The 27,740-nt window shown below is 38.9% G+C and overlaps 1 protein-coding gene across 1 annotated transcript in view; it reads left to right on the top strand.

Moving 5' to 3' along the window:
- Positions 1–6,027: 6,027 nt before the first annotated feature.
- The window catches only part of nyap2a (neuronal tyrosine-phosphorylated phosphoinositide-3-kinase adaptor 2a), a 34,956-nt gene continuing 13,243 nt past the window's right edge, over positions 6,028–27,740 (top strand). The window contains exons 1-3 of the mRNA XM_056243358.1: positions 6,028–6,560; positions 9,851–10,071; positions 18,345–18,652. Coding sequence (XP_056099333.1) covers positions 9,875–10,071; positions 18,345–18,652 — 505 coding nt within the window. The 5' untranslated portion in view covers positions 6,028–6,560; positions 9,851–9,874. The remainder of the gene's footprint in view (positions 6,561–9,850; positions 10,072–18,344; positions 18,653–27,740) is intronic.

Genomic DNA, 27,740 nt, shown 5'->3' with positions numbered 1-27,740 from the left:
TTCAGTGACTTGCTAACGTAGCATTCTATCATGATAGCGCGACTTCTGAGTCTATCCGTGCTGCACACCCCTAATTAATGCTCCTAACCTTGAAAGATTGCAGAAGCTAGGTTTAACTGTAACAATATTCTGGGTAACCAGGATCACCAGTTAATACTATTTTCCACAGTAGAATCTGCATTTGAAAGCCTGGTCAGTCACTACTACTGCTAGTTATTTGTGTGGCTAGTTATTTTTGCCTACTTACACTCTGCTTTATGAAAAAGCTTCGTATGTCCCCTTTCTTCTTCTTGGGTGACATAGCTGATCTACAAAGTACAAAAAGGGGCAAAAAACGGAACATTAAAATGTTTTACTCTGGCCTTTGTATATGGGAGGCAGAGAGACAGCCCTGGTAACTTACCGTCGGCGTCGTCACGCGCGCACACACACACACGCACACACCACCCGCTCGCTGCCAGTGAGTGCAAGCACAAAAAGTAGTCCCGGCCCGCGCGTCTTGCCTGCCTGTCAGATACCCCGCCGCCAATCAAATTACGGCGTATCTTGTACTGTCGTCATCCTGGCCGTTGGAATCGATCCAAATAGCAGTGCAAAGATCCAAATGCAGCGCAAATATCAAAATAGCAGTTCAAAGGAGCTTGCTATATTGGTGGGGACAAATTTGTCATCTCAAAATATTGATTGGGACTAGTACCTAGCGTCCCCCCCTAAACCTACGCCCTTGGATGAAGGTATAGATGGATGGATGCGACAGCTCCTCAAACCCCTGCAGGAGGCTCACTGCCTGAGCTTGGCATGACATCTGTCGAAGTATGTGACGGGCTGAATTATGTAAACTTGTGACCATTGACAGTGTGTGTCTGTTCACTCTACAAGTATTTGGGCAATTTTCGTACATTGAAATGTTTGTGTACTTTTGTGTGTGTGTGAGAGAGAGATAGATAGATAGATAGAGAGAGAGAGAGAGAGAGAGAGAGAGAGAGAGAGAGAGAGAGAGAGAGAGAGAGAGAGAGAGAGAGAGAGAGAGAGAGAGAGAGATGTGTGTGTATGCTGGAGAAAGAGAGATTTAATAATTCAGCAGTGTTATAATTGGCTCAGTCTCACCTCCGAAAATCAGCTCTGAATCACGCTATCTGTACAGAATGTCTCCTTGTGCATGTTTAACTAAGTCGTTAAATCTGAAGCGCACTATTTAAGGAACAGTGCACCCAAGAAATTTGAAGTCATACTCATCGTGTAATTTCAAACCCATATATTATTTTTTCCGTGGAACACACAAAATAGTATTTATTATCATTATTATTATTAATTGTGTTCCATTGAAAAAACAAAAAACCATTACAGCATACAGATTTGGAACTAAATGGTTTTTACTTAATAATGGCAGAAATTGTATTTTATGGGATAAAGTGTTCCTTGCAACTAAAACCACACACTTTCCTGTCTTTAATTGTTGGTACATAATCAGGAACAGTAGCACTGTTTAGTTTTTTTAGTTTCATAATTTATATATATATACACTCACCTAAAGGATTATTAGGAACACCATACTAATACTGTGTCTGACCCCCTTTCGCCTTCAGAACTGCCTTGATTCTACGTGACATTGATTCAACAAGGAGCTGAAAGCATTCTTTAGAAATGTTGGCCCATATTGATAGGATAGCATCTTGCAGTTGATGGAGATTTGTGGGATGCACATCCAGGGCACGAAGCTCCCGTTCCACCACATCCCAAAGATGCTCTATTGGGTTGAGATCTGGTGACTGTGGGGGCCAGTTTAGTTTAGCATTTTCGCCCACAGGACTGCCGCATACTGGATGTTTTTCCCTTTTCACACCATTCTTTGTAAACCCTAGAAATGGTTGTGCGTGAAAATCCCAGTAACTGAGCAGATTGTGAAATACTCAGACCGGCCCGTCTGGCACCAACAACCATGCCACGCTCAAAATTGCTTAAATCACCTTTCTTTCCCATTCTGACATTCAGTTTGGAGTTCAGGAGATTGTCTTGACCAGGACCACACCCCTAAATGCATTGAAGCAACTGCCATGTGATTGGTTGATTAGATAATTGCATTAATGAGAAATTGCACAGGTGTTCCTAATAATCCTTTAGGTGAGTGCCGGGCCGTAGCTAGAGGATTCGGGGCCCCATGAAAAAATATTGATGTGGGCCCCCACCACCCTCCACCAATATCATATACTGTACAATAGATGAACATGGAGGACCATATAACAGAAGATGGTGATGTTGTTGTAAAACCTTTATTTTAAAAGTTAAATGTTTATTTAAAAATTACAACTAATAAAAACTAACAAAAAGCAAGAAATTGTTAAATAATAATAAAACCAATTTTTAAAAAGTAATAATTTTTTTCCCCATCAGTCTGTTATAATTCATAAATCAAAAAGTAAACATTTAGAAATTGACAGGAATGCAGTCTAAAAAAATAAAACCATTCATTGTCTTATTAAATAAAGCGAATACATTTATTCATCCAAGTGCGGTGTGTTGTATTCGTGTTTTCTCGATGTTTTAAATATCATCAGCCGGCAGGTCAGATGCATAATGCAATGCGTCGTGACTCGTGTAATTTTTTTAAAACTCTATTTACAATAGTGTAAAAAGAAAGGAATTTAGACCACGTAATCATTCGGTCGATTGCGGCGCGCACCGATAATAAAAAATGACTGTACACGGCAGACTGTAGACGGAAGTTTTCTAATTCCCAGCGAAATAACAATATATAACCGGTCTTTAAAGACCCACTCCGATGAAAATAATGTTTTTCTAGGTGTTAACATGTTCTTGTGGCATTTTTCTTATGTTAGAGGACATATCTTTAGAAAAATAAGCTCAAAGTTGTATTTCTGAGTATTTCTACATTCAAATGGCTGTGAATCAGTAGCAGACGCAAAAATGCCGTTTGAAATAGACTGGAGTTGTGACGTAGTAACTCCACTGGGCGGGGCCACAAGCTCATACTCCCCGCCACGCCCGCTCAGGTTCTGATGACGAGGAGTAGAGAAGACGATGGCGGATCAACACCTATGTGCGGTAGCGGGTTGCAATGCTAAGAGGAGAAATAGTGGTATTAGCTTTCATGCTTTACCAAAACATGTTGCTGTGAGAGATAGATGGATTACGTTCCTTGGTCACGGCAATGTTAAAAACCACACATCGGTTTGCGTTCAGCACTTTACAGAAGACTGTTTCACCAACTGGCAGGAGAAGAAAATGGGCTTCGTCAATAAATTGTTTTTGAAGCCGGATGCAGTGCCTTCCATCAAGACACTATCAACTTCAAAAAGGTTAATCTGACTAAATGTTTGGAGCATGTCCACAAACATATTTATTTACTAACATGTTATTAGGAGTTATTGGCCTGAAATAGTCAATTCAAGAGATTACAAAAACAATACCATTCTGATACATCCACTTGTAGACGACGACTAGATCTATGTATGTTCCTCGTCCGAGCTGGCATCTGGCTCAAAACTGTACGGCTGGATAGCTCCAATATTGTTCTCCATTTTTGTTGCACCGGTATTGACAGTTTGGGGATTTAAGCTAGCGGGAGAGACAGAGCTCTCAGCAACGGGGAAGGGGAGGGTCGTCTCCGTGCCAACGGCTCCGCCCACAACGCAGAGGCGAATTTCTAATGAGCTACTGCCGCTCTGCTGAAGCAAAGTCCCAGAAAACGGCACAGGTTTTGTGATTTTGGCTAAAAATGGCATAATCATAATTTAAAGACCACTGGGAATGTTTAAAAATAGCTCAAAAATATGATCGGAGTGGGACTTTAAGAACGTCTTGATCGACTGGGATACAACCACTCTCCTTGCCTCCCTCTCCGTCTTTTCCTGGCATTTCTGGTACCTGATTTATGTTTTCTTTCCCCGACATTTTTCAGTCAGTCAGTCTCCTGCTCTTCCACCAACTTCATCGTTAACTTCAGGCTGCCGCCTCAACTCTGATTGGTTCTGTTCACGAGCTGGGGTGGGACTTACAATTTTATTGGGTCCGTCTGATGTTTGTCCCCGACTCTGACTGAATAATTAATAAATACTTTAGGTCGGACTAAACCATTTTTATGGAGGTAAGAGAAGCAGATATTTGGAAAAATATTTACCCAAATTGCACGTTTTTGTGGTTTTCATTTAAATCTCAGGCATACAACTAATATAAATATTAGAATTATTCATACAACAGGGGCCTAAATAGTATAACTGCTGGATTTTGTGGGGCCCCCTGGGCAGCGGGGGCCCCTATAATTGTCACCACCTTTCACCCCACTAGCGACGGCCCTGGGTGAGTGTATAATATATATATTCTTTTTTTTTTTTGAGAAATATAACAATGGATGGATGGATGGATGGATAGATAGATAGATAATGCTAAATATCACATCAGTATAATATTAGTTAAAAGCAACACATTTCATGTGGTGTTATTGGAGGTGTACTTGAGCTTTACTGATGGGTACAAAAAAGATTGGGAAACACTGACTTACATGATATATCTGGATTTGGATAATTTGTTATTTGATCAATTTCAGTTTCATTTAACTCATTTAACAAGACAAAATTCATGTTGTTTTTAGTCATCGCTTTTTTCATCTCATATGTTTCTCTGTGTGTGTGCCTGTGCCTCTTCAGCGAGTCTCTATAACGTTTTCTTGTGACAACAGGAAGTGCGCTTGTATTCAAATAAGCTGACGTATAGTTCAGAACTGTGGAATGTGCTCCTTCTATTGAAGAATTCTCAAGCAAGAAGTGTGTGTGAATACAATAGTCAACGTGGGTGTCTCGCTCCTCCATTTATCCGTGTGCAGCCTTTATCTCCTGCCTTTACTCCGGCAGGTAAAGAAAGTGATCTGTTATCTCTATTCAGCTCCTAATGTTAGCTAGTTCTGAACACAAAAGAGACACATATCTAGTGTGTGTGTGTGTGTGTGTGTGCGTGTGCGTGTGTGTGTGTGTGCGTTTACGTGCGTGCGTGCGTGCGTGTGCGTGCGTGTGTGTGAGTGTGTGTGTGTACAGTGTGTGTTATAATGTCATGGGACGAGTTATTGATGGACAAAATTTCCCAGATGGCCATTCATTCCATACACAGAAACCAACACACACCTCTACACTGGTAAACTACACACTGGTACACTGAGACAAATAAAAGAAAGGAAGAAAGAACAGATGAGAAAAATTAGAGAATGAGGAGAGGAGAGGCAAGCAAAGATGTCAAGTGTACTAACACAACATACAAATATTACTGAAGCAAAGCTATAGTATTTTAGGGCATATTTTATAGCCGTGGGTTTTCCGGCAGAATTGGGCTACTTTTACACTGTTGCTGTAGGTTGTTTTTCTTCCCCACGGGTTGAAGCAACCCCCCTTTGATTGACTAATGGCAGAATCAGAAAACCTGTTTGAAAACAGCCATTATTTTTAGTGCAGAAATTACATCATCATTAAACACCAAAACACAAATACATACACCCATATTTGACTGCCTTTTGAGTGTTTTGCATCAGGCAGTGTAGTTGCCCTGGTGATAACATTGTAAGGGCAGAGGTCATGTCCTCAAGAGAGGATTGTCACACACACAACCATTCTAACTCACACTCTCTCTTTCTTTCAGAACCATGGACAGCTAAGCGAGCAACACGATTGGTTGAGAGACATAGGGGCTGCAGAGAAAGAGAGAGAGAGAGAGAGAGAGAGAGAGAGAGAGAGAGAGAGAGAGAGAGAGAGAGAGAGAGAGAGAGAGAGAGAGAGAGAGAGAGAGAGAGAGAGAGAGAAGCTCACCAGGGGATGGAGTGAGTAAGCAGTGAGGGTTGGAGAGAGCTGGAGGGAAGGAGATCAGAGAGCAAAAAAGAAGGTAGAGAGAGAGAAAAAGGATAGAGGAACTTCAAGAAAAGACAGATGCTATAGCTCTTCTCTTTGGCTACCGAAGCCTGAGCTGGGTTCATCGCTGCGTGTGTGTGACGCGCGTGTGTATGTGTGTGTGTGTGTGTGTGTGTGTGTGTGACGGCAACCGCGGCAGCAGCAGCAGCAGGGGAGGACGGATCAAAGAGATTGTAGGACACGATGCATTTAGCAGCCTAACATCTCTACGCACACACTGCAGCCGGCAAAAGGAGAACACGCTCATACTACGCGCATCTGCACGCAGCCCACCCCACACACACACACACACACACACCACGCGTGTGTGGGGACAGCGCAGATGAAACAACCACCAAAGGGAGGTGTGGATCATTCCAGAAGCGTTTGGTAGGGGAGGGGACAGCCTTGGTGGCCGTAGCCCAGCAGGAGCGGTCGTAGGTGGGCAAGGGTCGGACAGTTTTCTTCAGAGCTCTGGAAACGCCAAAGATGGACATGTCCTTCATCTCCCTCTTCCTCACGGCAGTGTCTGCTTCCTCCGAGCCGCGTCGCTGTCGCCGGGCTTGTCTGTCAGCCGTGTGCGTGTCCGCAGGGGGATTCGGTAACGTGCGGTGTTGAGAAACGCACACACAGAACACACCTGGAGATCAGCTGTTCCGATTCACTGATACCGTGAGTGTAACCATGTGTGTGTCTCCATCCAGATGGGTTTTTTTTTTCATAATGACATCTTTTCCTTTTCCTTATCTTCATCAGTTCTTCATCATCCTTGTGACAGAAAGAGTCAAACTGAGCATCAACGGATTGTTTGGGATCCAAATCACCATATTACCCACAATTCCCATCAACATTTTCAGATTCATTAATTCATGATTCAACCTCTTTTTTTGGCATCTGTACAGCTTGAGATCCATCTTACAAATTTCAGTGAAATTACTACAATGTTATTTACTCTCAAGTCATTTCAAACCTGTTTGACTGTCTTTATTAGAGACATTTCTGTGGAATATAAATGAGGATATTCTGAATGTGAAAAATTACCAGTGTTTTTGGTCCATACAATGAAAGTCAAATGTTGTTAGAACCTCAGTGTTCTTGAGAATATCTTCTCTTTTTTCTATAGAAGAAATACAGTCAAAAAGGTTTGGAACGACATTATTTTTGGGTGAGCTATCCCAAATGAGAGTGTGCCTTGTGAGAATCGCTACATCTGATTGGTTATTGGTGTATTTTCATGGTTCCAGTCATGGTTCATGGACTGTCTTGTGTTTTAATGGTTCTGGATCTACTCACATTTGGCCTGTTGTGTGTGTTTGAAGGCTATTTCTATGCCTTAGTTATGAATTGGCACTGTTAATGTTGTGGTGGTGAATTACAAATTAATGAAATGAATGCTAAACTCTACTCACCGAGATCCATTGATGTGGCGCTGTGGTCTCGCTGACCTATTTTGTGCATGTGTGTGTGTGTGTGTGTGTGCCAGCAATGGGAATATGGCATCTTGCCACCTCATCACTCTGAAAAAAGAGACTTAGTATTAGATGTTTTATTAAAATCCATACAATCACATACACAAATAGTTATAAAACATAATCCTAAAAACATGATCCATCTGCAGCAAACATCTACAGAGTAGAGGAGAAGAATATCGTGTTTCATGCTTTCGGCATTACACCAGACACACACACACACACACACACACACACATGGTAGGGATATCACGCCTGCCAGTGTAAAGCGGAACTAATGCATCTTCAGCACAGAATTAGCTTCCCAGCTTCCTGCATTATGTCAGCGCACTAGGATACTGTTGCCTGGAAACCCAGTTCCTTCTCCTCACATTCCATTTATAGAATACAGCTGTGTGTCCCTGTGTAAGTAAAAGTGTTTATGTTAGCATCTACGGGCATGTGCAGGTGTGTGTGTGTGTGTGTGTGTGTGTGTGTTTGCTCGCTCTCATGGCTGTGTAAAGAAGTGTGTGGAAGATGTTTAATGGAGGAAAGGCAGATGAGTAAGTGGGGTTGTGGCTGAGGAAGGGGATGGAGAGAGAGGGAGACAATCTGAGATCAGAGTATATATAAAGACATCCTGAATAATACAACAGAGAACAGAGCACTGGATGACTGATCTTCACAAAGTTGTAAAAATAAACTCTCCCTCTCTCTCACAACCACAGGCTGAAAATGATTTATCTCAATGTATAGTGCAGTGTTCAAGACCATGTAGAAAAAAAACAGTAGGATGAAATAAGACCTGAAAGTGGCACATAATGTTGGGCCAGATGTTACCACTGTTTGCATGTAATGTTAAGTAACTGACTGATCTTACTAGTCTTAACCGGTTTATATACTTTGTGGGCAAAATTGTCCCCAGAAGTTAGTGATGAGTAGACAGACAGAATGATGGATGGATGGATGGATGGATGATGAAGGGATAGATGGATGGATGGATGGATGGACTGAACAATAGATGGATAAATGGATGGAGGGATGATGAAGGGATAGATGGATGGATGGATGGATGGACTGAACAATATATGGATGAATGGATGATGATGGGATGGATTGACTGAACAATAGATAGATGGATGGATAATGAAGGGATGGATTGACTGAAAAATAGATAGATGGATGGATGGATGATGAAGGGATGGATTGACTGAATAATAGATGAATGGATGGATGGATGGATGGATGGATGGAGGGATGGATGGAGGATGGATGAATGATGTAGGGATGATTGACTGAATAATAGATGGATGGATGGATGGATGGATGGATGGATGGAGGGATGGATGGAGGATGGATGAATGATGTAGGGATGATGACTGAATAATAGATGGATGGATGGAGGGATGGATTGACTGAACAATAGATGGAGGGATGGATGGATTGACTGAACAATAGATGGATGGAGGGATAGATGGAGGTATAGATGGATGGATGGAGGTATAGATGGATGGATGGATGGATGGATGGATTGACTGATAGATAGATAGATAGATAGATAGATAGATAGATAGATAGATAGATAGATAGATAGATAGATAGATAGATAGATAGATAGATAGATAGATAGATAGATAGATAGATAAACATGGATGGATGGAAGTATAGATAAGACAGACATTCACTTTACACTTTATTCATTTTGTTTGTCTGTCTTATCTATCCTTCCATCCATGTCTATCTACATTATCTATGGACTGAACAATAGATGGATAGATGATGACGGGATGGATTGACTTAACCGGTTTATATACTTTGTGGGCAAAATTATTACCAGAAGTTTGTGATAAGTAGACAGACAGAACGATGGATGGATGGACTGAACAATAGATGGATGGAATGATAGATGGATGGATGGATGGATAGATAGATAGATAGATAGATAGATAGATAGATAGATAGATAGATAGATAGATAGATAGATAGATAGATAGATAGATAGATAGATAGATAGATAGATAGATAATAGATAGATAGATGATAGATAGATAGAACAATGGATGGAAAGATAAAACAGACAAACAAAGTGAATAATGTGCTTTTATTATATTAGGGTTTGTTTGTCAGTAGAGATTATAATTAGCTGTATATATAAATAATATGTAAACATGTGTGTTAAACATGCTAGCTCTTGCCCTTTCCCTGCAGTGAATCATGCTTTTCAGTGTTAAATGATAACAAATTCCCCAGAGAACACATGCTAGTGTGTGTGTGTGTGTGTGTGTGTGTGTGTGTGTGTGTGTGTGTGTGTGTGTGTGTGTGTGTGTGTGTGTGTGTGTGTGTGGAGGTGTGTGCGTGTGTGTGTGTGTGTGTGTGTGTGTGCGCGCATACGTCCCACCTGTACCTCCGAAGTTCATTGTGTTTTTATATAAAGAACAAGCTCTCAAGAGGACAGTATGACATTGTGTGTGAGACACTCATGTCTCTCTCTCTCTCTCTTCATCTGTCTGTCAGGCAGTCTCTCTGCTGTGCTGAAGGATGGATTCAGGGGAAGACGAGTGCACCCGTTTCCTACAGTACGTGGAGGACAGTGGTCTGAGGGCGTATGACGAGCTGGTTATCCAGAACGCCTCCGACATCGCTCGAGAGAGCGACCGTGTCCGCAACCACACACAATGGACATACCTACAGGAGAAAAACCAGAAGAAGAGACGGCAGGAGGAAGCTATCAAGAGGTACACACTCATGGCCAGAGATAGACTGATATAAATGTGAATATTGCACATAATTAATGCTATTGGCTATTACTCTTGTACATACTTAGGGATTTGAACAGTGCTCGTCCTGCACGGTTTTTGCTAGCTATTAAAGTGATCAGACTTATCATTTTCACCTGGCAAACAATAAAATAGGCAGAAATGCACATTGAAGGATATTTAGGAACTAGAATATCATGGAGACCTGGCAACCACCCAGAACACCCTAGCAACACCTTAGCAACCACCCTGAATGCCTCAACCTTTTTAACTGGAAGGCCCCTGTTGTCCGACACGCATATATGCTAACTTTTTTATTGATATATTAAATGAACATGGTTAATTCATTTTATATATAGAAATGTCTTTATTTGTTTATTTTTTGTGAAGTAAGACAGAAGTGATGTTCTGTATTTCAGAATTATAAACCCTTCAATAAAATATATTAGAGTGAGATTATTAAGAATGTATTAATAATAATTTATTAATTTAAATATTTTTAAGTCATCCTGAGGCCCCCAAGTTGGCCCCGGCCCCCAGTTAAGAACCACTTCTTTCACAGCCACATTGCACCTCGACATCATGTCAGTGAGTTTCTTAATGAACCAGCACCACTCACAATTTCTTAAGAAAATGTAAACGTCTAGTTAATATTAATGCCACTAGTATGTTGTGCTCTTTAACATTTGTTAGTCGGCCACATGAGCAGAGAGAGAGAGAGCGAACGAGAGAGGCAGGGAGATAAAGGTCACTGGTCCTGAGCTCATAAAGTCGATGAGGAAATAGCTGGATATTAGAGAGACAAACACAGAGTCAATGAAAACCGTTGGCCATTATGGTGTGTGTGTGTGTGTGTGTGTGTGTGTGTGTGTGTGTGTGTGTGTGTGTGTGTGTGTGTGTGTGTGTGTGTGTGTGTGTGTGTGTGTGTGTGTGTGTGTGTGTGTGTGTGTGTGTGTGTGTGTGTGCGTGTGTGTGTGTCTGTGTGTGTGTGAAAAGGGAACGACAGAGAGTAATTTAGAACAGACGTTTCAGCCAATCTAATAAAAGACAGACACAAAAGGATGCTCTGATTTATCTAACAGCGGCCCGAGGTGTGAGTTTGTGTGTGTAATTATATTCCACTGCATTTGTATTCTCCTTTATTGTTGTTTTGACTTCTATGTAGCTAAATTTGGATCGACAAAATGCTGTATGCAACCCATTTAACTTCAGTAGTGATGTATTTCTGAGGGGAAACGTTTATTAAATTATATTAACTGATATTCAAATAACATATATCCAAGTCTAATTATACATAGCAAATCTCGGCTGCATGATTGTTTATATCGTCACAAAATGTAAACTGTATTATTTATCACACAGCTCTTAAGTTGGATATATATTGTATCAACTTTATTCACATATATACAGTATATTCACATAGAGATATATACTAGCAAATAATCTTAACAGCCTGATTTTTGGGATATAAGTTGGATATACAAGTATGCTCAACATTATCCACATAAATACAGTGTACTTGCATAGGGCGATATATACTATAGCATATCTCAACTGCTTGATTGCTTGTATCGTCGCAAAATTTAAAATATATTATAATATCACTAAATGTAGGGGTGGCCGATATGACCAAAATCTTATATCACGATATGAGTCATTTTATTTCACGATAACTATATATAGCCTATTGTTATTCACAGTTTTTTTTTTTGGATACCATTGATTTTTGCTACCATTGAAATTTCATAAATCTCCAACTTCAATATCACTAATACTAAAAAAGACTAATACTGGCCTAACTAACATAAGTTAAAAAAAAAAAGCTTACTAAAGGCAAGTAAACAGTCAATAGGACATAAAACTACAATAGAACTGCAATGGATTTTGACACCTAGGTGTGTATTTGACCGAACTCCGTTCAATACTCGTATACAGCGGCTTTATGTGCGTGCATTTCAGGTGTGTGCGCTCCGAAATATATGCCGAAATGAGTTCTCTTTTGCTGCTTATTGCACTTGAATGGTTTAAAATCACTTGTTTTTAAACCACGAGGCTTAAAAATGCATTTAAATGATAAGCTTTCGTGACGGCGCAGCACGGGAACGTCACGTCTGCGTAACCCCGATAGAGACTATAGTCTGAAATCTCACCCATAATAAGGCATGAAGATATTAAGATATTATAAACAACATCATGAAACAAGCGCTATTTAATTTGACTTGACTTTCATTTCACATTCCTTTACTCTCCCTGCCTGCTTCATTCCTCTTTTATCCTTCCGCTCTCTCTTTATCAGCAACTTGTCCTCTCAACCCCCTCATTTTCCCCTTTAACCCTACATTTCCTCCTGTTTGTACCCTGTAATCGAACCTCAGATTCTTTCCTCCTCTTTAGCATCTCTCTGAGAGGTCTGAGTGGTTGCCCTCTTTTCATACAGCTTGGGTCCTCTTACAACAGTAATGGGGCGTAAGTGGGGTGTTCTTCATGAGGAGAGGAGGTCAATGACACACACACACACACACACACACACTGAGTGATCTAGTTCGTCTGTGGTTTGTCTCTCTCTTGGAGGTGTTTTAGTGAGATTAAACAATCAGGATTACAGAATGCAGATGCAATTTCATTAATATAACTCATTAAAGAGGATCAAAACACACACATATAAACACTGAAAGTGGGAGGGCCTAAAGTCACACCTCCTTAGACTGGAGAGGGAAAAAACAGGTCTGTCACCATGGAGACAGAGGGGTGAGTTTCTATGGCAACAGTGGGCTTGGTCCTCGTCTCCCTCTTGTCTCTAAATTTAGACTGCTGGCCCCTGAGGACACATGCACACACTCCCTTGAAACACACAACAAAAAGCAGGTTTGTATGTGTCACTCAACTGTTATCACACACATAGAGAAACCCATTCAAGGACACACAAGGATCTGATGACCTTAAGGGACCTATAATACCATAAATCCTGTTATAACTCACCTCACTCTCATATATGAGTGTGTGCATGTTGATGAGGCTCAAAATGAATTTGAATATGATTGGATTGGGAAATGAATAGGAATGTATATGCACAAATGTTCTATAGATACACCTACAAATGTTTCTCTATAAGCAAACAATTATGTATAGTTTTTATATACCCTACTTCAATTAAGACAAGCAAACTTTCTTTGTTGTGCTGTTAAAACAGGTTGGTGAATCTCACAAAGAAATGTCCAGGTTATATTTCGCCCTGAAAATAAGAAATTATTATACATTAAAAAAACAATGAAGTGTATTTTAGGATAATTTAGCTTTTTTCCAATGTCACTTTATTTTCATAACATTAATATCATTTTTTATATCATTACTGTAATGAAGTAATGAAAATGTTCATTTTGTAAACTCAAAATAATAATAAAGGTAATGAATCCACTGGAGGCAAGTTGAACTGAACCCATGCTCAGATTTATTTAACAAAACGTGATCAAAACAAATGCAAAATAAACAAAGACTTAAACCATGAACTAAACTTGAACAAACATAAAGTCACAAAACAGCAGATACAGAAACAAAGCTAGACACCAGACAATGGGAATATGAGGGCTATATATATATATATATATATATCGACTAATGACTTAAGACACACCTAAAAGCAATGAACAATTAGCCAATGACAAAACAGAAAAGAGAACCACACGACTAGAACAACCAATGAAAACATAACAGATGAACCAATTAAGGGCAGCACATGACATGATCACTTGAGGAACAAAAGAATCACATGACATGACAAGAAAACATCAACAAAACCAAAACTATGGGTTGCTCCAGACAGCCAAACAAAACACAACAAGTCCAGGAGGGTGGCGTAGCAGAGGAGGTCCAGGGGGAGGAATGGAGGGCCAGGCCCATGTCTGGAAGATGGGGTGAAGGACCAAAACATGGAAGATCAGGTGGTCGTGGTGAGGCCAGTGGAGAAGGAAACCATCAGAGCGGTACTGGTGGAACAAGAATCAGGCAAGTCCTTCTAGCCGTGACATGGGGCATAGACAGTCCGTGAATGGCCTCCATGGGCATGACATGGCAGGAAGAGCGTTCACAAGCGGTGGTCTAGAAGCAGTGTGGATAATGGGATGACTTCTGGGACCACCAGACTTGGACTTGGGACCACTGGACTAGACCTACTCGCCGCTCGCACTGACCTCAGTTGTGGATCCATAACACTGGCGGTTAGTCTAGTCCACCCTGGGTTAGATCCAGTGTCGCTGGTGCTTGGGTACTATAACTACTAGCCTAGTCTTCTACTAGTAGGCTAATAGCCTATAGTCTTCATTAGCTGCCCTCAAACAACGTCTACTTTGACCTGCCCTAAATCACTATAGCATCGTGTTGTGTACATGTCGAGAAGACACTGTTTTCTGCTCTGGTGAGGAATTACGGTTGCAACATCTCATAATTTACGACAAACTGAGTAGCGTATCACTGAGAAACGTCCTGCTCAAGTAAGTCGTCCTTATATTTTATTTTGGGATAAATAATAACCTGGGCATTTCTTGACAGTTGTTAGAATCGTCATAGTAGTAGTAGTAGAAGTAGTGTGTGTGTGTGTGTGTGTGTGTGTGTGTCTGTGTCTGTGTCTGTGTGTGTGTGTGTGTGCATCTTTACTGTATTGTAGAGGGAGTGGGTGAACTGTCTAACAAAGCTTTCCAGATATTAATGACAATTCATGTTCAATAAATTTCCTGGAAATAGTTTTTACATGGTTTCCATAGCAGCAGCCAGAAGCCCTGAAAGCAATTTAGTGTCTAACGCAAACCGCACTCAATGGTATCGTCTACGCTGTCATAAACAGTGTCCCTGCGACCTGACGTAAACATCAACAACAAAAACAAATGGTAAAATGCTACAGTCTTTGAGGAAACAATCTAGACATCCTCAGATCAGTAACATGGGCATTGACATATCAGTGAAGGTCAAGAAAAGGTCACTCTGATGCATTACCTTGGTAGAAGGATGAGAGAGGATAACAGTCATATCACTTTAGAGAGCTGTCTCTGGATGAAAAGGTGAAAGGGGTGGAAAAGAAAGAGAGAGGCTGACAAAATATTTAAAAATGACTGATTAAAAATATTGCAGGATAAAGATTGGAGACAAGGATGAGAGGTTGATGTATTAGAGCAGGGCTGATGGGTATGAACCGCTAGACAGGCAAAGACAAGTTTATTTACTGAGCTCTGATCAATACAGACCCACATAACACAGTACTGCACACACACACACACACACACACACACACACACACACACACAGCATACAGAGCGGCTTCAGGCATACAGTACCTGCTTCTCTGCATCCATTGAGACTATTTTGTGTTTGTAACAGAAAGATAAAACGGTCAATACTGTTAAAAGATCCGATGCATGTGTGTGTGTATACAATATTTCACACATTTTCATCATATTTCGTGTTCATTGTAGCATGCAAAAATCAATGCATCCTCTGTATCTATACAGGCAAACTAGTCACTGCTAACTCTTTCCATTAAATCCATTAGCTTTAGAAATCCAAGCTTAACTGCTATTCTCATGACCTTTAACCCTTCACATACACACGTTTGATATTCTGTCGATCCCTATAAATCCATCTATTGAATTATACTGAGTGAATGATATTTTATATCCCCTAACCCTCTACCTTTAATCCCTCACACAAACCTTTCAGCACTTTCTTTAAGACATTATTTATTATGTTTATTAAGCTATTTTTCTTCCCACAATTTAAGTGATTTCTGGTTTTACTACCTTGTGGGGGACATTTGCTCCACACAACCTAGGCGAAACCTCACACTCCTACGCACACAGACAAGCACCGAACTAGCCATTATAAACTATAGCCTGCCAACATACTGTAGGAGTTCATGCTGGTCTAAGCTGGTGTTGTCAGCAGGAATAGTAATGCGCTAATGTGAACATCCATCAGTGAGGTGATCGAGTCACCATAATGAGCTAGTCTACTGAAATGATGCAGCATATTTTTCTGAGGATAAAAGAGGAATGTGTAGGCTTTTAAGACAGGGGGGTTTGAAGGACAACATACTTGTTTTTTAGTCTCTTTCTGTGATACAAAAAAGCAGACTAGTACACCACCGTTCAAAAGCACCGTTGGTACTTTTAATTTAGACAGTAATATGTGAAATATTATTACAATTTAAAAGAACCATCTACTATTTAAATGTAATTTATTCCTGTGATGTTAAAGCTGCATTTTCAGCATCATTACTCCAGTCTTCAGTTTCGCATGATCCTTCAGAAATCATTAGACAAGGCACTTTTTTTTCTAAAGCACACTTAAAAGCCAGTGCTGACCATTTTAATATGTTGATTTTCTGCTCAAGAAACATTTATTGTTATTATTATCAATGTTGCAAATAGTTGTGCTGCTTAATAGTATTGTGGAAGCCATGACACATTTTTTTTAGCATTCTTTGCAAAAAAGAACAGCATTTATTTGAATTTTTTTTGGGGGGGGGTTTGTCATGGGCATTGCAATGTTAATTGTTTCATCACATTAATCGGCATTTTAATGTAATGTGAAAAGAGATACGGGGAAAAAAAGGCATGACTCCAAATGACTGGCCACTCAAGACTGTGAGAAGTGTGACAACTGAGAGGGAGGGAAAAATTGCAGACTGTACAAGAAAGACAAGACAGATGACAACACATGTATGAAAGGATGGAAATAGAGAAGGAGAGAGGATGTGTAGAGATGAGGGACGCTGGTGCAGTGAAGTTGGCAGACAGACTCTCAATCATTCTTTATGAGCCACCACAGCACCACACCCTCCCCTCTGATTACACACTCGCAGTGTGTGCGTGTGTGTGTGTGTGTGAATGGTTACTTAAAGAGAACGTGAGTAAATCCTGTCTGCCCTTTAGTATGATTAGTTTTCCTCAGAGAGAGAGAGAGAGAGAGAATTTGAGAGACAGCAATTGAACTGACTGCCCCCTTTTCTCTCTCTCTCTCTCTCTCTCTCTCTCTCTCTCTCTCTCTCTCTCTCTCTCTCTCTCTCTCTCTCTCTCTCTCTCTCTCTCTCTCGCTCACACACTTACTCATGAACAGACAGATGAAAGTAACTCAATTTTTATGGGATATTCGGCGCAGAAATCATCTTAAAATCCAGCCAAATTGCTCTGAATTGTATTATGCAGAAATGACTTTTAGGCAAGATAGATTCATGAAGTTATGAGGGAACAGATAGATGGACGAAGTGAATTCGCCTTTCCACAGTAACATTCTTACATTTAAGATTGCATTTATTTCATTAAAAATACAGCAAAGTCAGTAATATTGTGAAATATTATTACGATTTAAAATAACTGTTTTCTATTTTAATATATTTTAAAATGTCATTTTATTCCTGGCAAAAAGCTGTATTTTCAGCATCATTACTCCAGTCTTCAGTGTCACATGATCCTTCAGAAATCATTCTAATATGATGATTTGATGCTGAAAATAGATATGCCACTTAATATTTCAGGATTCTTTGATGAATGTTCAAAAAAACAAAATGTATTTAAAAATAGAAATCTTTTGTAACATTATAAATGTGTTTGTCACTTTTGATCAATTTAAGGTATCCTTGCTGAACAAAAGTTATTTTCTTCATTTCTTTAAAGAGAACTTACCCCAAACTTTTGAACGGTGGTGTAAACATGTATGTATATAGCATATAATAGTATACTAGTGTAGTATAGTATAGTATAGTATAGTATAGTATAGTATAGTATAGTATAGTATAGTATAGTGTAGTGCAGTGCAGTGTAGTGTAGCATAGCGTATCATAGCATAGCATAGCATAGCGTAGCATAGCATAGCATATAGCGTAGCATAGTAATACAAGTTCAGTTCAGGGTTTAATAGACCACAACACATAGCCTACATTTTCAATTTCATTTGCATGAGGATTTTTCAGGTCCTAAATCTCAACACCAATGCTCTGACCTGTACTATGTTCATGTTTGTTTGTGTGCTGTATTCTTTATCCACATTAATGAATGTTGGATTAGTACAGAATACTGGTGTTCGGTCATTTTGAAGCAAGAAACGAAAACATTTTCTCTATTCTTGAACGTTGGTCTGATGGATGCTGAAATCCATCTAGGTTTCAGCAAGTCTATGGGGTCAAAAGTTCATAGATGGGCGGAGCCATGGCTGGATGCAAATGTAATACTTTGTGAAATGCTAAAATAAATTCAATCTGTCTTCAGGATTGGTGAGGATGTGGCCCGTGCGACAGAAGGAGGGGGATATGCAGGCAAACACTTTCGTATGGGCTTCATGACGATGCCGGCCCCTCAGGACCGCGTTCCTCCTCCCTGCGGCCTGGGCTTCACCGTACGCTCACAGTCTCTGCACTCGGTGGGAGGGGGAGAGGAGGAGGGGAGTCCCACCTCACGAAAACAGCCCCCGCCCAAACCCAGACGAGATCCCAACACCAAACTCAGCACTTCCTCAGAGACCGTCAACACTGGGCTCAGCACAGGGAAGAGCGGGAAGGAAACAGACAAATGTGACGGTAAATATTTGTGTACATGTATGTTAACACTAATGGCCAGATTTACTAACAGCTTGCACCCGTGCAAACCCTCTTTTGGCGTGGACAGGGTTATTTTTGCGGCTGCCCTTATTGGATATGCATTTGTTGGAGTTATGGGAGGAGTGTATTTAAATGAATCATGCAAGGTGATTTACTAAGGTTTGCCCTCATCAATTTACTGGTATTTGCGCCATTATTTACAGCCCAAAAAAAGCATGTTTTTAACCAGACACTATTATGTGACGCTTCATAAGTCATTCACGCACAGAACTTTCCACTCCCATCTGCGCTTTCTTGGAATTGCTCTCACGCTAATTTGCCCTGTTTTGTAAATCTGGCCCTAATGTTTCTAGCTACTGTATGCATGCTTGATTTTGCGTTTGGAAATGTGTCTGAATGCAATTCTTAATGCAATGCAAGTATGCTAAAAAAGATACTTTTGGTACCTTTTTTTTATTACTGTAGATCACTCTCCTGTCCTGTTCTCTCACTCTCTTCCCCTCTCAATTAAACATCATATAAGCTCATCGACCATATAAACATAACAGTAATACTGTGAAATATGACAATGTAAAATGACATATTTTAAAGTTTTATTTTGTGAAATATTATTATCATTTAAAATAACTTTTTTCTATTTTAATATATATTTCAAAGTTGTGATTAATCCTGTGATGGCAATTATTCCTCATGATGTCACATGATCCTTTAGAAATCATTCTAATATGCTGATTTGTTGCTCAAGAAATATTTATCATATTTTCAATGTAAAAAAAAATTGCTATGCTGCTTAATATCCTTATAATATAAGCACATCGTCCATATAAACATCACAGTAAAATTGCGAAATATTATTGTGAATATTACAATTTAAAATCATTGTTTTCTCTTTTAATATATATTTTCTATTTTAATATCAAGTTTTATTATTGTGAAGGATTACTACAACCGACGTGCATTTTTTTCTTAACAAAAAAATATGCATTACAAAACTGAAAAAAAATGCATCTTTATTCTTTCTCATCACTTCACTATTATATGCAAATCCCCTCTGTTCTGCCATCTCTTTCATGCATGCCTTTTTCTCATGGATCATTACACATGCAGAGCTCCACACACACACACACACACACACACCAAACCCTCTTCCTCTCTGCAGTCCACATCACACAAAAGAGATAGACATATATTTATATATTTATAAATGCATACAAACAAAGAAATGCACTGTACACCTATACAGACAGTATAAGGACGAAACAAAGAAATCATTCAACTTACAGTAGTAAAGGAAATCTTGTTTTTTGCTTTATGTCAAGCTTTATTCTAGAAAAAAACAGGCACATTAGAAAAAGAAAAAATATATAGTTTTATAGCCTAATCTGACAAGATAAAATGTATATATTTGTATAAGATTGTACATGGCATTTTATAAAAGTGACAGTAAAGACTTTTAGTTTTGCTACAAAAAATGTAGTTTAAATGCTGATCTTTTGAAGCTTCTATTCATCAAAGTAGTGGCTGCAGAAAATTCAGCTGTGCCATCACAGGAATAAATGATATTTTAGAAAACAATTCATTTAAATTGTAATATTTTACAATGTTGCTGTATACTGTTTTGATAATAAGAGACTTTATATTGTACTTCACAGTGCACTTCATACAGTATATATATAATGGTTTTTTTCTGAATATTTGGTTATAAGTGCTCCCCTTAGTGTCTAAGACGGTTCCGGCAGTAAACAGCATTACCAAGGTGGCCGTCGAGTGGACTGGCTTGCTTTGAGAAGGGCTTGATGCACACTTGTACACTGTAATGAGTCAATGAGTCAGTGTCAGTGCAGTCTTTTTACATAACAGAAAATGGCTCTTAACATCACAGACACCTGTAAATTACACTCAAGTATCTTTCCAAGAACAAGTGACATCAACTCTTTCTCCTCCTCTGACTGGTCACCCTGAGCCAGCAAAACACTCTCATTGGTTGCTCGCTGGCTGCAGTGTCATATGAACAGGGGCAACCGTTGCCATGGGCAACAGTCGGGGCCTAAGTGTTTTACCGGTGGCGACAGCTTCAGACAGAATCAACCAAAACACAGATGATGCCTTTTATAAACAAGTTCACGGCTACAAGGTCGACAAGCAGGAGACTTGAGTCGTGATGCGCATACACAACACACACACAAAGATGAAGTGATATAATGTTCCACTGGTGTGTAATGTATACATACACATAGTTCTATTGTAAGCTTATGCAGACCAAATATTCACGCACACCCTTTAAACTAAATGTGCTGGTCTAGGCTGTTTTATATTATACAGTGAACAAATGCCCCAACGGTCTTTACTATTCCATACACACACACACACTCATTTCCACACACATTACCCTTCCCTTAACCCTTAGCTTGATCTTTACTGATCTCACTCAGAGAGCTGAGCTTTCGAAGTGCTTTTCTTTCAAATTCAAAGCAGAAGCACACATTACAACATACCTAACCCCACTCGAGCACTTGACCTCATTTTACAATGTTCAGAAACCTCATTTAGAGTACATTAACCCTAAAAACATCAACCGGCTCTTTGCAGTGAAATTTGAAACGCAGCCAACCTCACTGTACTACATACAGCACATCATCCTTTTCAGTGTATTCAATCTCAAACATAAGCATAGTTTATTAATATACACTATTGTTCAAAAGTTTACAGTCAGAAAGAGCAAGTTTCTTATTCTCACCAAGGCTGCATTTATTTGATCAAAATATATAATTATTATTTGACATTTATTTTATTGAGGAGGAATAACCCCTTGAGATGAAATATCTCGTTTTCGAGGGGGTCCTCAAATCTAGATACAAAAACTGACCTTACAACACGTGTCAAATATGACATAACAAAAAAACAAAAACAGAAAAAAACAAAACAAAAAACAAATACACAATAAGAAAAAAACAACATACTTTACAATAATGGTAAATACAGAAATATATAAACAAAACCAATACAAACAAGACATTCACTCATCCAAGGCTCTCTAAAGGTGACACACTCATCCCTAAACAAAGTAAACACATATAATATGTACCAAAACACACATCTAGACACAAATAAACTCATATACAGACAAAAATGTATGTACCATGCCAAAAATAGGTTACAAAAAAAATGTTTTTTAAAAATTCAAATAAAAAGCAATTACATATATTCAGAAGATGTTGAGCTAGGTGATTCTTAAATATTGAAAAAGAAGTTAAAGAGCGAATTGAAATTGGAAGGTTATTCTATTCGTATGGTGCTTTAAATTGAAATGCATATCTTCCTATTTTTTTATTGATCTGAGGAATGAAAAAATAAATTTGGTTATTATGACGCAAGTTATGAGATGACCTAAATGGAATTAAATACTTTTTTAAATAAGCAGGGTAATCCATATAAATACATTTAAAAATCAATTGTAACCAATGAAAACGCCTTCTATCTGGTGGGGTCAGCCAGGACAGTTGATGGTACATTTCACAATGGTGTGTTCTGTAGGGGCAGCGGAGTATAAATCTACACAGTCTATTGTAAACTATATTAAGAGACTGAAGGCAGGGAGCAGTAGTATTTTGGTACACAGTGTCAGCATAATCCAAGATTGGCAATAGAAGTTGAGAAACAATTCTTTTTCTGACAGAATAGTTAAAAAAGTTAATTGATTGGTATACAATTCTAAGTGAGCAGTTGAGCTTATTAGTTATATTATGCACATGAGTGCTGAAAGAAAGATCAGAGTCAAGCCAAAGGCCAAGATACTTAACCTGGCTAGTAGGTTTTATAGGAGTTTGATCCATAGATATAATATTTAGTGAATTTTCTAAAGAAGGATTCTGTTTCGATTTAAGTGTCACATGATCCTTCAGAAATCATTCTAATATGCTGATGAATATGATGATAACCGCTTTTTCCCAAATACATTTGTTCTCTTTTCTGCTTTCATATCGTGCCTAGAGTGTGCATTTAAATTCATATAGGATCATAAATATCTGAGTAATGATGTATACAGAGAGACAGAGATAGTGTTTTTGAGTTTGACGCATTAGCTTGAGGCTCTGTGGTATTTCCACCACACCAAGGGGCAACACAGATAATTCCTCCAGAGGAGCCACAAAGCTCAACATCTCCCCTCCTTCTCTCCTCTCTCTCTCTCCCCTGAGCTCCCACACTACACGCCCTCCATCTCTCATCCCTCCTTTACTCTCCTCTCGTGCCTTCATTTCCCACCCCCCTTTGGCACCATTTCTTGTTTTGCTCATTCCTATCCTGTCTTTTATCTCACTTGTTTGTGTATTCCCTTTCTCACAGACCCGCCCTCTTTTCTACTTCCTGTTTAATTCCAAATTCATGCTATAGAAAATTCTCTCTCCATCTGTCTCTCCTTTTTCTACTTTTACTGTGACGATACCATGGTACAATGAAGGCATTAGATGATTGACTACCACATTCATATCCAATGATATATACAAGGTATTTGATATACAATGGAATTACCATGTTAGATGTAAAAAAAAACATGGTATAACCATAGTAAATGTACGAAAAAAATGGTTATACATGGTACTCTATGTATATCTGATTATATACCTCTTTTTATATACTCTCCTTATGATTCCTAATACAAAAAACACCATGGGTTTGCCATGATTTGATAAACAGTAACACCACAGTACCGAATGAATACCATATTCATATATGGTATTTTTACATACAAGGAACTTCAATACAGTCATTAACATAGCATAACTACCGGTATGTCCAAAAAACACAGTAGGCTATTAAAGAAAATTCTCTCTCCATCTGTCTTTCCTTTTTCTACTCAAACTATGGTGATACCATGGTACAATAATAGTAGATGGTAAAACCATGGTACTTTGATATATATCATAGTACTGATTGAATACAATGCTGTACTTCAAAGTATACTATGGACTTACCATCTAAAACAACATGGTATAACGGTACATAAAAAAAGTGTCAGCACCATCTACATTCAGTACATCTGATTATATCTAATTTTTCCTCCATGTGATTCCTCTTACAAAAAAAATGCTATGGTCGTACCATGGTTTTACCATCTGATACCATCACTGTACCATGGTACGACCATAGTATATATATATTTTTTGATATTTGATATTATTCGATACACGTCCAAAAACATGGAAATGTAGTAGTAGTACCATATTTTTTTTAAAATGTGGTACTCTACATACCTCTGATTATATTCCTATTTCTTCTTCCATTAGATCCCTGTGAGCGTGAGCATGTGTGATGGCTTGCATGTGTATGTTAGTGAGTGTTATGCTGACCTAGTGTCATGGGAACATGTATGTCCTATATATAGCACTGAGACAGAGCTAGTGACATACATGCAAAACCTTAATAAATCATAACCAGTGTTCTTTAAACAGCATAGTATTAAACATAATGACATGTGGCATCTGGCGTCCCTATAGGCGTATATCTGTGATGCATATCTCATTGGCGAGACTATTTCACCTCTAATTTAGAGGGAAATCAATATAAGTGCATTATCGTACACATACAAACACAGATAAACATCTATATTAAATCAGCGGTGTAATACTAGATAAGAGATGGAGCATTTGCAATATCCTCTGATGGGAAACAACATCATGAGAAGGTTTCTGCTTCAAAGAGAGAGAGAGAGAGAGATGGATGTGCTGTGAGAGGAAGGTACAGCACGCACCTGCTGTCCTCGGGAACACAGTGCCCTATATTTTGCCGTGTCACAGTCATCAAATTCACTTATAACACACACACACACAGGTTTCCATGTTTTATGGGGACTTTCCATAGACATAATGATTTTTATGCCGTCTGCAGCAGGGGGCATCGGCACCAAACATAAAAATTGAGACCTAATAATTTTCGAAACCATATCAGTACTATTTTTCCAAACATATTTTTATGTTTTAGTTAAAATATCATTACTAACTAAAAAAATCTGAAACACTGTATCTTTAACTTCACACACCTTTTTACAAAGGCCTACACAACTTGTGGGGGAAAAAAATTATATATCAGAAATGTATACTGTAAAAAATTATATTCCAATAAAACAAAGATTATTGGAATAGCCTATGTCTTAAAAGAAAACACTATTCAGTCTGTCTACTTCAAAATGTAATTCAATGTGTAACTTGGTGTTTTGCTGATTTGTAATTATTTGTGAAATGTACTAGCGTCATGGAACAGTAGAATGCAGACAGGTAAAAACAAGCAGAGTTTATTGAGAGACACACTGGATGTAAACAGGTGAGTAACTGAAAAGATGATCGATGTGGTGATCCTGGAAGGGAAATGACTGTTCTTATCTGTTATAGGATCGCACAGGTAAGTATCCAGGGATGACCGAAAAGACCAGACCACTTATGTGTATTTGGAGCTGGCTTTTATGGAGGAACTGATGAGGCTGATGGCAGACAGGTGTGGTGATAGTTGAGTGTGCACTGGTGGTAGCCAGAGAGGATTATGGGAAACGTAGTATGCTGAGGTGACTGGTATGTTGAATGAGGATTGTGACAATTGTGACATTTATGAGAGAAGATCGTTTCAAAGGAAATCCTACATGTACACTGTACACTGAATGTGTTTCAGTGTACATAGATCTATGTGGCCATGTTTTATTAATTTGTTCCCTCATTTTAGTTAAATCTTGCCAACCATTCACCATTCAAGTTGTTAGAACAAATTCTTAATTCACGACGACGATGATAGCTTGTTTTCCCCCTGCATGTCGTATGCAGGACTTCATAAATGTACACCTCAGATAAAAATAAATAAATAAAAAACAATAATTGCGATTTTTTTGTGTTTCTCAATATGACTATAATTCACAATTGCAAATTAATTTCTCATCATTACAATTTTGTATCTCAGAATTGCAATTAGATCTCTGACAGTCGTAACTTTATTACTCATATTTGTGACTTTCTATCTCACAGAAAGTATATAATAAACTTACTTTCTTTTATTTCAAAAAACAATATCAAATCATTTATTTGCAACCTTTTTTAATTTGATCTTACATTTGTTTTTTATTTAAACTCTTTGCATTGCAATGATCACTATTGCTCGTGTTGCTTTAAAGTTCCAACTTTTATCGAAAATGATTGAGTTCTGGGTTTGCGCTTTGTCTTTGTAAATGGTTATCAGTGTGAACGCCCATTCAGGGTTAGGGTGGAGAAATTATAATCAACTAAATTTATACTAGAAGAAGTATATGGGAGGTTGTGTGTAAAATTGTTGAGAGAATGCGAGCCACTCTGTCCCCTTTCTGTCACTTGGGTGAGATACTGTGATCTTTCTCTGAATGATAAGTTAAATCATTTTGTCATTCTTGCTGACTTTTCATCTGTGTATCACAGAGTTTATCCACAAAGCTGATATAAACCCCTGTCATGTCCTTTACATAACAAAAAGACATCCACGCGCACACACACACGCACACACACACACACACACACACACAGGGATCCAGAGTCTCTAGAGAATGACGTAATTATAGCTTCAGCCAGCTTAATGGAAGATTAAAAATTAGCATTCTTCCCATGCTGACCCATTAACTATTACTTGCGCTTGCTGTTGGCAAGGGACACACTAATAGACTCATATACAAACACACACACACACACACACACACACACACACACACACACACACACACACTGCCCTGCCATTGCTGGAAGAAACGGGTCAGTCAAGTTGCCCTTCACTGAGTCCAGCTGTGGTGATGTGGGGAGAAATGACAGAAAGATGGAGTATGAGCGAGTGAGTAAACAAGAGGGGGAGGGCGAAAAAGAAATTGAAACAGTCGCTTTCCACTGAGATGATTAGTCAGGAAGAAATTCATTCATGAAGTTAAAATGACCTAGTTTTGTCCACTCTAGTTCTTCCTCACCGCCCTCCAGTGTAAGAAACGGCCTGTTTGATTATTCCATGAACTCCTCCCACCACATTCAGAAAGCAAAGCCTAGCATCTCTCTACAAGCTAACATCCCCAGTTACTGGCAGTAGCACACGAGCGTGCCCTGCAAAGTGTACTACTCAGCATAGGGAATAAGTGTACGCTAATATATCCGTTCACATGAAGTGGAGAGACAATTTATCATAGTCAAGACTACACATAGGCCATTTGTCTGTTTATCTATAAATATTAGGGCCGGGACTCGATTAAAAAAATTAATCTAATTAATTAGAGGCTTTGTAATTAATTAATCGAAATTAATCGCATTTTAATCGTATAAATATTTGACCTGAGAACAGTGAGAAGTAATTTTTTCACATGGATTTTTAGTATACCATTGAATAATGACTGAATACATAAGCTTAAGCAACCCAATATTGTTTATTTTTGTTCAACCAAGTCCAGCAGACCAGTGCAATTTTTGCCATTAAGTGTAGCAATAGCATATTGCTACACTACACTAATAGCAATAGCGAATTCCTTGTTGCATAGCTTGCACACAACCATGCTCTTATCGACGCTTCCATCCGTTCGTTTTTTGTAACAAAATTTCCCAGCCATCGGCCAACCAAAGCGATCTCGTCAGCTTCTTCGTCATGAACGCTAGTTGGTGCACCAGTAAAATCGGTCCGCCGAAACTCATCCAGTGAGAAACGTTCCGCGGTGCAAAAATAAGTGCGATTAAAATAACTTGTGTAATTAATTAACGCGTTAAAGTGTGTAATTAATTAATCTTAATTAACGCGTTAAAGTCCCGGCCCTAATAAATATAGATTGTAAATATATCCTATCTATATTGATTTACACAAGTATATTTTGTCATTAAAGCCTAAAAATTGAACTTCTGCAGATATCTCCTACTCAGTGTGCAGGAAGCAGTGAATAGTGTTTAGGGAGCACAGCTGCACACACACACACACACACCGAGCACGGCCCGCTTCTTTCGTTTCTCAGCACTGGTATCTCAACTGTGTATAATTAATCCTGTCTCAAGCTGAGTGTTAAACTCTATTCTCACTAAAAAGGCCTTGGAGAAGC

This window comes from Rhinichthys klamathensis, unplaced genomic scaffold (assembly GCF_029890125.1).
Source record: "Rhinichthys klamathensis goyatoka isolate OS25496 unplaced genomic scaffold, OSU_Roscu_1.1 h1tg000786l_1, whole genome shotgun sequence".
NCBI lineage: Eukaryota > Metazoa > Chordata > Actinopteri > Cypriniformes > Leuciscidae > Rhinichthys > Rhinichthys klamathensis.
This window is presented reverse-complemented; position numbering and strand designations above follow the sequence as displayed.